Here is a 12,488-nt window from a genome sequence, read left to right as displayed (position 1 = left end):
CATGGTTATACAGTTCTCCCACCTCTCCACACTTTGGGAGTTTTCACTCATTTGTTTATACTGAGTAAAATGTATTTTATTAGGGATCTTTCTAACTATACTTTGTAATTAATTGTAAGAAAATAAAATATAATTATATTTAGAAAAGTCTGGACTGTTACATTTAGTGCATCTCATTATGCTTCTGTGTAGCTCTTTGACTCTTACACAATATAGCATGTCTTTTGACCACCTTGTCTATGTGAATAAGCTCTATTAAACAAGCAGTTTTATCAGGCACTATTCAACATGAACCCTGTGACTGAGGTGATTGGAAAAAACATCAACTATAGGAAGGACTGCATCTGTACTATCTATTTTTCCTTATCATTAGGACCTTCTGAGAATGGAAGAAGATATTTAAGTTCTCAAATGGACTTTCTAATTAATGACTAGTTTAAAAATACTATGCCTTGTTTTCTGATAAGGAAAGGTATTGTATTTGTCCTCTAGATCTTACTAAACCTCTACATTTCTAATACTTAGATGTTAGTCTGCTATTCCTAGTTATTTATAGAAGGAAACTGGAAACTGGTGAAAAGCCAACCAGCAGTATTATGATTGTCCCTGGTACCTTCCAGCTAGTTTCTTTGGAGAGCTTTATGATGATCAGTTAGCTTATTCTCAACATCTTTGCCACATTACATTGGTCTTAACTTCCTTTAAACATGAGCTTGGAAGCAATAACTTTCCTATAATTTGTTTTTAGTAGGTGAAAAGTGATTAAAAAATATATAACTGCAGTTGAAGATGTTTAAACTGCTAGAGAACTTAGAAATCTGCATTCTCCCCTCTGGCACATCCCATAAGCAACTCTGTTTTCAGTCCTTTTGGAACACTGTTCCCAGAGGTGACAGAAGGTCAGGTGGGAGGGCAGCTGTTTTCATGCCTTTTAATTGTAATTGAGCCTAGTCTCTAGAGGTCAGCATACTGAACACATGTACAGCCCTGTTCCAGATCCAGCCTTTGGATATGTTATCTGTGGGCCAGAAAAGCCAACTAATACAGCCTCTCTGATTTCATTCCTCATCCTGTTGTTTCTGCTGTCAGCCTACACTCAAATGGACAAGAGACATCAATATAACTTATTAATTAGATGCATTAGAATTGCACACTTTCTTGTCAGGATGAAAGGTGTACATATCAGACTTGAGACCTTCATTTTGTATCCAAGCACAGCTGTGAGGCAATGCCAGTATTGTATGTCCTTGGCACGCTAGCAGTAGTAACAGCTCTTCCTGTAGGAGTAGTCTTTTAAACAGCTAACAAACACCACTCATGTTCTTGCTTCTACTTTCTTCTTTTATGGCTGTGATACTTGTCTTCTTCCCTGAAACAACAACCAACCATCATGTGTCAATGGAAAATGGAAAAACATTGTTTCAGAAAATGGAAAGCTCTTGTCAAATGTAATCATATCCTCTAAGCTGGAAAAAAAGTAAACTGCTTTAAGACTGTTTATTTCCCATGCTGTTTTAATCAAAGTTGTGTCATGTAATTCCACAATGGCAGTTAGTGATGCAGTACACCCTAAATTATATAATGAAACCAGTTTTGAGACGAGCAGTCATTCCTATCTATGCAGTTATCTGTAACATTTCTTTCATAGATGTTAGGAATAATGCAGTTCCTTCCAGCACCACAGGCTTAAGTGTTTGTTCAAGCGCAAGTCCTGCAGACCTATAGTCTTGTAATGCTATCAACAAGGACACTTTTGCAGCTACATGATCTGGCCTACACCTGTTTGCTTCTGCCTAAAACTATGTTCAGAACTACTAAAGAGCAACAGCACTGGATGCTTCAAAACAATTTGGAAAAGCTAATCAGGAGAGTGTATGTACATAGTGAAACAAACAGTCCAGTCTGTTAAGTCCCAGTGCAACTCCCAACAGAAGTCTGCATTAGACACAACAAGCACACATCACTTAATCAGCACTACCATGGGGGGCAGATGGTCCAATTAAGAAAAAAAAAAACCCTGAGACAGCACAGAACTAATCCCGCACCATGCTGTTAAGAGTATCATCTTTCAGAGAGGTGAGAGTAAATGCTGAAATTTGGATCACTGTTTATGATATCACAGCAAATTCTGTTTTAATAGTGTTACTAGCCTCATGTCACTGGCTTGTTATACTGTATATGAGATTATCCTAGCTTATAACTCTTTGCACTAAATTCTTATGTGCATGATGGCTACTGCTGCCCAATTCAGAAGCAAAGTCATTTGACACTATTTAGGCTCACCTTTCTCTTTTTCTCCGAGAATCTCTGTCTTTGCCTCTTTCACGACTCCTTTTTTGTTTGCTTGGACTCCTGCTGGTATCTCTCCTGTGTCTTGTGCGATCAGTATCCTTACAGCTTCCACCAGACTGCCGTGAGTCCACTGAAGCTGATCGCCTGTCTTCCCTTCTGAAAAAAAAGAATGTTACTGGTTTTATTCAATAAAAAAAGTTTTACAGTCACTATTGTTTTCAATAAGTTTTGTAATATAATGACCTAATAATAGTGTAAGAAAGAGGGAGGGAATATCTTATAAAGCCTGTGTATCTCCCCCAGAAATACAATAAATACCTCCCAAAAGAGCCCAAGTCCATGCTCCTTACATGCACCTTTTTCATCCCATTGTCATTCCCTACCACCATAGGAGTATTAGAACAGCCTTGAGAGGCAGTCTAATCACCTCTGCTCATGAAACATGAGACTGTAGAAGACACTTAGTCTAGCTCTAAATCTGTAACTGCCTGTCTTAAGCTACTACCTACAGCTGGAGAACCTGGCAAGCCTCATCTTCTATTTTCATTCACCTTTATTTTAATGCTGAACACAAACACCTACAGAAACTACTTTTAGTTTGTTTTAACAACATTTTCATCTCAAAGCATTCTTGAAGAAGAGGTGTGACAAAATAGACTTTTGGCAGGTAATAAAAATGGAACCATGATAAATGCATGGTAGAGTGTGTAGTGTTGCTTAACAGACAAAATATGCATATGTAAAACACTTTTACCATTAGCAAAGCATTTCCTGCAGTTTAGTGGGGAGGGGAAAAAATTGTGCACTTGTATTTTCAAGTGTCATTCCATCCCTAGCTATCATACAGATGGGCATTTGAACACAGGGGAGCAATATTAATTCCCCAGTTCTACCAAAACTATCTATTCACATGGTTCGCTTACAGCTCAGCTCCTTATCCATGAAAGGAAGCTGACAATTCATTTTTCCTCATCCTTCATGCAGACAGAGCTTCTCAAGCAGGAACTTAATAGAACTGTATAAGATAAACTGTGCGTGTGTCAAACAAGGTTTGTATGTGCTGTTATAAAGACATAATAGGATATCATTACAGGCTGTCAAGGGTGCTGATGGCCCCACAGAAAGCATTTTTAGCACTTGTTAGGAATTTGCTAACTGTGGCATACCTTCCTGAAGATTTTGACTTCCCACCTTCACATATTTCTGCATTATCCAACTTATTCTCCTCCTGCCAGTGATTGCTGAGTTCTTCCATATGCACACCAATCACATCCCGAATCACCTGAAGATTATGAAAAAAAATGCATTTAAAAACTAAAAAAGCAGCATGTCATGCTAGTGGCCTGAACTGGCAGCTACATAAGGTTATACTGCTTGAAAAAGCTGTACATCAGATGTTTAAATGGAAAGTTTTATTTACAGAAGAGAAATCCAGCACCATTTTATAGTGGACCATTAACTGTATCTTGTTGGTATTTCACATTCATTTCACAGAATTCCAACACTGACAGAAATGCTGCTGTTATTTGTAACTTGCTGCAATAAACTTTTTTTGGATTTGACCAAAAAAGAAAATTTCTCTACAGTTTGCAACTCTAAGGGAGGATGCAAGCACGAGAAAGAGAGCCATTTTCCTTGTCTGAATAGGCATACCGTTGCTTATGCTGAGATAAAGTAAGTACTTGTGTGCAAAAAGCCTCATAGGTTCCTCTTTAGTTACTCACCTCAGTGTAAGACTTCTTTGTTATATGAACGTTCTTAGCCCTGTATGACTGCCGTCGCCTTTTGTAGTCTCGCATTTCAGCCAGAATCTCAAGATGGGACTTTGGACCTTTCTGACTATCATCTAACAAAAAAATTAGAAGTACAGCAAATGATTATTAGCAGAACATTAGCACCTGCAGGTATATAATTCTGCTGCTTTAGAAATAATAGTCTGAAACACAAAATGTTGTGTCACTTTTGAACAGAAGTTTCTCCAGAAACTGTCATGAAACAAGGTTTAGCACAAGCTTCCTCTCCAACCATCTTGCTAGACATTTACACAAGACTAAAAACCTACCATACAAATGTTGTTATGTGATCTAAGTCTCCTAACAGTGATCCAAATCAATATATTGGCTTGCAATTTGGTCAAATGTCTCCAAAACACAGACCACCTTTTTAAAGCCAGTTTTATTACAGGACAAAAAGACTGAGAAAAACTAATTTTGTAAAACATTTACATGTGTAGGTGGCAAACACTAATTTCCTACCTCCTAGCATAGCAGGGCCCACAGAATAACATACATACATGTTTCAGTTGGTATAAATACAAACTGGCATGACTCAATAGTGATAAGAAGCCTGGTCTGATATACCTATTTGTATATTGCTCAAGAACTCTATCAGATGACTGCCAACTTCTTGTTAGGCTTTTATTCTTAAATGATCTTTAATCTCACCATCTCTTAGAGCAAATACTCTTACAAGTTTCACAATAAGTTGTTAATATTAAGTAACCTGAAGTCAGTTACAGCAAAGACAAACGTGCCTCCCTTCCACTGAGATAGATACACACAATACACGTGCTGAAAAAAAGAGCACTGAGGCTTTCTGAGAAGAAAAGCAATACCAAACTGGTGTTTTCTGATGCCAGGTCTTCACTGTGGCTTTTAAGAACAGTATGTTTTTCCACAATAAAAATAGCATAAGAAATTCAATTTGGCCTTCAACCAAGCTCATACAGTGAAAGTTCTGAGTGACAAACTCAACAATAGGCTGTTTTTCAAACCTTGGGTGATCTTTGCTGCTAAATCCACGAAGAGATCACTGTCATTTTCTGTGATTTGGGACCTAGACCTCTGTTTCTTTGTTTCATCAACAACATAATCATAAAGAGCAAGGCGATCAGCTTGAGTCAGGTCACAGGTGAAACGCTTGTGATTTTGAGGAACTTCCACAGGCAGTGATGAATAAGATCCTGAAAGTTGACCAGGGAGCTGTTTTTAGTAGCATCATAGGACAATATAGGAAAACACTGAGAAACTCAGCAAGCAAACAATGCAGGAAACACCCATGTTGTTTTCATCCTTTCCCTATAAAACTGTATGGAATTCCATCTTTCTTTATTTGAAAGGATAAAAATTGCTTAAAGAAAACAGAAACCCCAATCCCCCCAAACCACACACACATTCTATAACCTCTCCCCATTGTTTACACTGTAGTTATGGGTTTTCCTATGTTTTGAAGAGAACACATTAGATCAGAGCAAATTGTAAGTATCCCTAAAATAAACAACGTTCTCAGTTAAGCTCTGTGTACTGTCCCATCAATCTCAGCTTTTGGCTTACAAGCTAAAACAAGAAGGATGAAGCTGCTGTCTAAGCAGCTCTAACTTGTGAGTGAATCTTACTCATAAAATTTTCTGTGAAGTACTAGCTGCAAATTTATTTGTTGTTCTGTCAACAAGAGCCAAAGTGTCTAAGAGACTACATAACTGAATGTTGTCTGTGCAAATCAGTCACACTCACACTGTCATCTTCTCTTCAAAGTTTTTAAAATAGACTATCACAGTTAGAGCTAAAAAGGCTACAAAGGTATTTCCAAGATGCTCCAAATTAGTTCCGTTATCTAAACTTAAAGTTATCAGAACAACCTCACTGCCTGCTAACTCTTCTTTCCCTGAATGATTAGCCTGGTACTTTGTCTTCCTATTCCCTGGTTAAAACATACATCCCCCAAAACAAGCAATAAATCCACTCTCAATCCATTGCACCAGCAGCAAAGTGGCTTTCCTGAAAATACAGGATACAGTATTCTAGGATATTGCCTGCAGAAAAGTGTTTTACTTGAGAACATTCAAATTGCTGGTAGCCATTGACCTGACCCCCATAATCCTGCTCCCCACAATCAAACCTTGTCCGTGCAAGGCACAGCAAATCTTAAGGCAATCCCACACAGACCCATACGTTTTCAAGCCAACACTTATCTTCACAATAGCAAAGAGACTGCTTCTCTACATCAGGCAAAGTAGGACTTAATGGAAGCTGGGCAATCTTTCATATCCTGCTTGAAACACACTAAAGTCAGCAAAGACATCAGGGTGGTGGAGGGGAAGGAATGAGCCATGGTAACTCTAATTTACAAAATCAGACCTAAAATACCATTTCCCCTCATTACTATACTTGGAATTCAAACCAGAACTTTTCACTTACATATTTAACAACTAAATATGAATACTGGTATTTTATTTTTAGAATCCTCTGTTTTTCCAGGGTCACAGAAGTCCATAAAAGGGCCCTAATAGCTATATGCTTGTGATTTTACAAGTATCCCACAACTTATGATCAAGACCAGCCTCCCTTTCCCATTATATCATTATTCTAAATATAGTTAGAAATTTTTTAAAAGAAAGAAAAAAAACTTCCTTTGATACAGTTAGTCAAAAGGAAATTTTCAATGAATAATGCTTTCCATTTGTCTCTTTTTATTGCTGAAGACTTTAAATCAAGCAAATAATTCCAAGTCAGTAAATCTTAAAGTAGGCCAAGAAACAATTCAATACCGCATCAGTGCTTTCTTCAAATAAATGCAAGATTGCAGTGAAAACTGGATAGCAAACACTGGCATCTAGTGGATCAGAGATGTATCTTTGCAATGCACCACTCAGTATAAGATTCATCTGTTTCCTTTCTACTTGAATGTACTTGCATCAAATTGCTAAATTACCACCACCCTCTAGAGAAAATGCACCTGACATAAGCCAAACATGGCGTCAAGCACACAAAACTTCTTCCCAAGGAACTGACTGTTAAAGCTCCTTTTGCTAAGCCAGAAAAAACAAAGACAACATGAAAATCTATGCCTGAGCCAGCCAGTGCTACTGTATTTGACTGTCAAGTCAGAACAGCAGAACAAATGCACTTTCCCTCCTGCACAAATTAAAGGTCAGCAGACAGTAAATACTGTATCTTTCAGGTGTTGCACTCATTTCCAAAGCATATGTTGCGGCTCTACAGTGTTTTTTATAAGTAGCCATACTTTTCTACTCTGTCTTGGTCTCAACTCCCAAAGAAAAGCCTTAATTAGTCCTCACCTATACCCCAGAATGGTCACAAAACCCACTGAAAAATGAGACATAGAGAAAATAATGAGTTGACAGGAGCGGCAAAGGGCTGCATCAAATTCGCAGAGGTAACAGCATATTTATTATACCACTTCTCAGCAGGGTCTTGAAATAATTCCACATAATAATAGTACATGTGGTTTTTTTGTTTCTGATCAGAGGAGAGGTGGACAAGCACATATAGTTCATTTCTAACAGTGAAACCTGAAAAAAAACAAAAACAAACAAACAAACAAACAGAGTCTTTCCTGTTCCTTTGCTCCTTTGCTCCCCAGAGCATTCCATGAAGAACAAGGTTGGAGGCAGCCTGAGAAGCATTTGAGCCCCAAAGGGCAGAAGTTAATATCAGGAAATGCAGGAAAAAAAACAGTTGTAGGTAGTGGGACAGGAAGTGAGGGATGAGTGCTTTAGAAGTTTTCCTAAATTTTGCAGTGCTGATTTTCCAGTCCTGATAAGAACTATGGGTTTGAGTACAAAAGACTCAGATTCCCTCATTTAGTTGCCCTGAGTAGAGAAGGTAGTTATGCTCCAAAATATACAAGGGAAGGAATATTAAAAAAAAAAAAAAAGTCCTGGCAGCAATTCACAAGTGGAATCAAGGAAGCCGGGCGGGGAGAGATAAGAGCGGCTCTCCACAGATGAATCAAAGAAATATCAGTATCTATATTCTCGTTACCTTGGTTGTAGCCTACACCTTCTTTTGCACTTTCAGCTTTAGCTTGCTGAACAATGTGAAACTGTAGATCTTTATCTGCAGAAAGAGAAAATAAAATATCACAGAACTTTTAAATCAAGCACCTGGCAGAGATTAGTCTTTATTCCCCAACCTCTATTATGAGACTTATGGTATTTTATTGAACATTAGTAGTTTATTTGTGCATAACTAGAGTATGAACTAAAACGTTATTTTAATCTATTCCACATTTTAATTGAGGAGACAAAAAAGAAGGATTTCTGGGTTACAGAGATATGAAAAAAAGCATACAAATATATATATATATGTAGCAACTTTATTCTGCTCCACTACTACACACCTAAACTTTAGAGCCAGTTTTTCTGCCTTCTAAGCACATATATTAATACAAACACACTTTCTGCACTTGATGTAAGGAGGACAGAGGAAGAACCTATACAATAACATAAGGAAAAAAAAATCCTCCTTGGATTTGAAGATGAAAAAGGCCAAGATACCTACAGAGCAGAATTACACAGTGACAGAAGTGCGATGACTATAAACTACAGCAAAGTATCACAACAAGACAAAACAAATTTAAATGATGTAAATATTCAGTTTCTCTAAGAGATCTTAAGAAGTTACGAATGGCATCACGGTGCGTTATTGCGAGGAGCTGGATGCTGCCACACTAGGGGTGTCCCTGGCGGTCATATGCTCCTATCCTGCAGTTACAAGGATGCAGTTTTCACGCAAAGGTCCAGGATTCCCTCAGCCAGCTGCACACTTACCCATTGTAATAGTGGGTATCTTCAGCTTTTCATAGAAAAAGCTCGAGTCATACATTTCCTCCTGCAAGACAAAGCCATTCAGGCAGGTTAACAACACACAAGTGACAGCAACCCCCGGCTCTGCTTCTGAAGCCTTCTGACCCCAGGCGGGGATGCCTGCCCTGGGCGCACTATTAGGCAGCGGCCTCTCCTTCTCACAGAGCCCCCCACAAGCACCGGGAGCCACTTACGCAACTGGACCCTCCTTGGAAGGGCTCAGGGTGGGGCTTTACCCTGCAGCTGGCCCGTTTCAGCAGAAAAGACGAAAACTCCCCAAAGAAAAGTATCAGTTATGACATTCTCCCCCCCCCCGCCCCAAACACACACACTCCCTCCAAACCCCCAGTAAGCAGCTCCCACAGGGGGCGGTTGCCGGCCCGACCCGCCGCGGCACCCACCTGCTCCTCCTTGGAGTAGCCCATCCTGCGGAGCCGGCAGGACGCCGCGTGCCTCTGCAGCGACGACGCCGGCATGCGGTGATGCGCGTCGTAGGGGCAGACCACCCGCTCCGCCTGCCGCAGGGCACAGGTCAGTGCTGCCGGGCCCGCCGCGGCCCAGCACCCCCCGCCCCGCCCTGCCCTGCCACCGCCTCCCCGCGGGCCACCCACCCGCCCCGGCCGGGCGTTACCTGGTCCCCGAACCACAGCGCGCAGGGAGCCGCCATAGCCGCTGAGGGCGAGGCGGCCGCAGAGGCCCCCGGAAGCGGAAGAAGGCGCCGCGGCCATGTTTACTCAGGGCGCTCTGGCCGCCGCCGCAGCCACGGCCCATGGCGGCCATCTTGCCCCAGGGGCGGTCCGGCCTCAGTCTCGCTCTGCGCGGTGCGGCGCAGCGGCCATTTTCTGTAAGGAAGGGCGCGCCGCCTGCGAACTCCAGACCGCAGCGCTGCTCCCTCTGTTAGCGGTGAGGAGACCCCCTGGAGGACGAAGAAGCCTAAAGAAGCGCCGAGGCTGAAAGACAGCACCCAAAGCGCAGCACCTGCGCGCTAACGGTCGCTTTGAGACAGGCAGCCGCCAGAGGCGGAAGGAGGCCCCGTGAGCCATAGAGCGGAAGCGTGGCAAGAGCGCCCGCAGCGGCGCAGAGCCATAGAGCCGTGCCTGGGGAGCGGGCACTGCCTATCGGCGGGAGGCCGTAACGGCTGCATCCCCCCCCCCCCCCCCGCAAGCTGTGTTTGCCTGAGGGTCTTTGACGTTGCACGTTATAGTGCACATGTAGTCGAAGACTCGCACGTTATAGTGCACATATAGTCAATCCCCAGCTGCCCTTGCGGCCTCCTCTGTGCCGTACTGGCGTGCGCTGGCTGACGTTAGCACGTTTTCATAAGGCTAATGATGAGAACAGCTGGGCAAAACTGTTCTGATCATCTCTGCTAGAAAAAGCTGTGTCTTCAAAATTACAAAAAGTCGAGTTCAATAAAATGCCAAAGCGTTTTTTTTTAACAGTATTTTGGTAAGATTAAACAACATTTTAATTTTTTTTTTACATATAAACTAAACTGATATTTTAAAATCGGAATCAGAACAGACATTTTGCTCTACTAAACTAGAACATTTGAATGGTTCAAAATGATCTCTAGGTCCCATTTTTTTCCTCCAAAACACACGTTCATGGGTTCATGTAACAACACAAGAATATTGCCTCTTTTCTTTGCTTTTGTAAGGGAGAAAAAATAGAGTTAAGTTGCAGTCCTGTGATACAGTAAATGCAGTCTTAAGGCAGCTAGTGCTAAGGCGTCTGGTCATCCCAGCATCCAGTTAATATTTCAACTTTAGCAGCAGAGTTGTGCCTTGACTAATCAAAATAAGGCCGTCATGCGGAGACCTAATGCTCAGCAGTTTCTAGTTCCTTGTCTGAGACCCAGAGAGAAGTACTGAACGTACTCAGGCCCCAGAGAGGGGGGAGTAGAGGCCCTCTTCAGGACCTTGGAAACTGACCCACAAATGCATTAATTAGCACAGACCTCAGCAGGGCCTGGAACAGCACAGGGCCAAGATAAAGCTTCTGAAATCAGTTTGCAAGAAAATCAAGGACAACACCATCTGTTCCAGCTACAAACTTTCCAGGAGTAAACTGACTGGTAGGAGACAAAGGCTGTTAGCTTACAAAAATTCATTTCCTTACAGGCAATAGCAGGCTTAGGTTGGTTTCCCATCAAATAAAGGGTGAGCTTAGTGCAGATTTTCAATGCCATCATCTTTCCTAGTTGACTCCCCCAAGTTTGCAGCATACCCTCTGACCACCAGCAAGGCTTCTCCTGCGCCATGGCACCATGCTGGTTGCAGGCCAATGACTTTGTGACTTGGTTATCAAACAGAATGGTTAACCGTGTACTGTGAACTTTAACAAATCTCACTCTCCATGGTCCCTTCTGAGAAGGGAAAGAGAAAACTGTGCAGTTGCATTTCCCCTTGACCTGCTGCTAGCTTGCGGCTTTCCAGAAGGGGGGAAGTGAATATGCCCAGCCCCTTTGCAGTGCTGAGTATGCTGGTAATGTGGTGCTTTTCTAGAAGCTTTTTCTGGGCAATAGTGATCTCCAGAGAAGGAGGGGAAGTCTTGGTGGGAACCAGCTACAAATCTCCCAGCAATGCAACAGGACAATCCAAAACTGCAGGGTATTGCCAAAAAGAGTGCTAAACAACCTTAAACTACAGTGCTCCTGGGGAATTCAGTAAATGTACAATCTTGTGTTAGGCCTCCTCCAGATCAAAATTACACTGCTAGATAATCTAGCTGTTTGCACATCTGATGCCACAAAGTTTGGAACCGCACCCTAAGGCAGGTCAGTGGTCCTGACCCAACAAAGCTGCTCAGTGCCTACCCGGAGTGCCAGGCTGAATCCATGCTGAAATCACACTGCTTTTACAAGCCAAATATTGCTGATTATGCACCAGGATTCTTATTTGGGAGTGGGAGGCTCATTTTGTGCAGCAAAACCCTTTCCAGCCTAGATCATATGCACACTATAGGCAGGGAGGAGCATCCTGCACCCACAGCTTGCATTTTTTTCTTTTGCTGGTAATAAAACCTTGCAGGCTTTCTGCAACCGCTTAAATTTTAATTTAGAAGCATATTTACTTCATGAATAAAATAAATTTTTCTCTAAAGGGAAGATATATTTACATTATAACTTTATAATAGTTTTCTCATGCCTCACCATGTTGGACATGCCCATTTCTGGACAGAGAAAGGGCAAGGCAGCAGGGGAAAAACAGACAAAGGACAAACAGAAACTTCTTGGGACTGCCCAAAAGCCAAAATGGAAACGAGCTGCTTCAAGGCCCCAGACAAACCATGCAGACTTGGCAACTCAAAAAGACAGCTTTTGACCTGCAGCTATAGTAGATTTCTGCAGGACCCCATGCCAAAATATTCTGCAAATCTGCAACTAAGTTCTCAGAGTCCACCTTGGCAGAGAGCATGGAGTAGGAAACCTTTGCCTGGCAGACAACCATCTCTGTCCTGAAGCAGGGGCTTGCCCCACCAGGGCATGCACAGGTCAAAAAGCACCTCATCCCTAGATGGGCTTAAATAACTCCGTCTTGGTTAACACCCAGTGCACTCACATGCTGCACTACAAAAATGGGAAGAA

The 12,488-nt window shown here is 41.9% G+C and overlaps 1 protein-coding gene across 3 annotated transcripts; it reads right to left on the bottom strand.

Moving 5' to 3' along the window:
• Nucleotides 1–657: 657 nt before the first annotated feature.
• SNRNP48 (small nuclear ribonucleoprotein U11/U12 subunit 48) lies at nt 658–9,947 on the bottom strand. Of its 3 annotated transcripts, none has more exons than XM_067291015.1 (9): nt 9,531–9,947; nt 9,301–9,414; nt 8,864–8,924; nt 8,076–8,150; nt 5,066–5,254; nt 4,017–4,138; nt 3,459–3,574; nt 2,284–2,445; nt 658–1,369 (listed from the first exon to the last, which is right to left on the bottom strand). In XM_067291015.1, the coding sequence occupies exons 1-9, from the start codon at nt 9,564–9,566 to the stop codon at nt 1,330–1,332; spliced, it is 915 nt and encodes a 304-aa protein (XP_067147116.1). In that variant the 5' UTR covers nt 9,567–9,947; the 3' UTR covers nt 658–1,329. The 3 variants fall into 3 exon arrangements, with proteins under 3 accessions (XP_067147116.1, XP_067147115.1, XP_067147117.1); XM_067291014.1 differs by having other exon boundaries at nt 2,284–2,448; nt 9,531–9,944; XM_067291016.1 differs by lacking the exon at nt 9,301–9,414 and having other exon boundaries at nt 2,284–2,448; nt 9,531–9,940.
• Between the last annotated feature and the right edge of the window lie 2,541 nt (nt 9,948–12,488).

Source organism: Apteryx mantelli, chromosome 2 (assembly GCF_036417845.1).
Source record: "Apteryx mantelli isolate bAptMan1 chromosome 2, bAptMan1.hap1, whole genome shotgun sequence".
NCBI lineage: Eukaryota > Metazoa > Chordata > Aves > Apterygiformes > Apterygidae > Apteryx > Apteryx mantelli.
This window is presented reverse-complemented; position numbering and strand designations above follow the sequence as displayed.

Excerpts from the sequence above, each read along its gene's own strand:
- SNRNP48 (XM_067291014.1), bottom strand. The coding sequence starts at position 9,566 with ATGGCGGCTCCCTGCGCGCTGTGGTTCGGGGACCAG. Across the intron at positions 2,449-3,458 it reads AAGTCAAAATCTTCAGGAAG|AAGGGAAGACAGGCGATCAG; the intron begins GTATGCCACAGT and ends CTTTTTTTTCAG. Across the intron at positions 1,370-2,283 it reads TCTCGGAGAAAAAGAGAAAG|GGAAGAAGACAAGTATCACA; the intron begins GTGAGCCTAAAT and ends TTGTTGTTTCAG.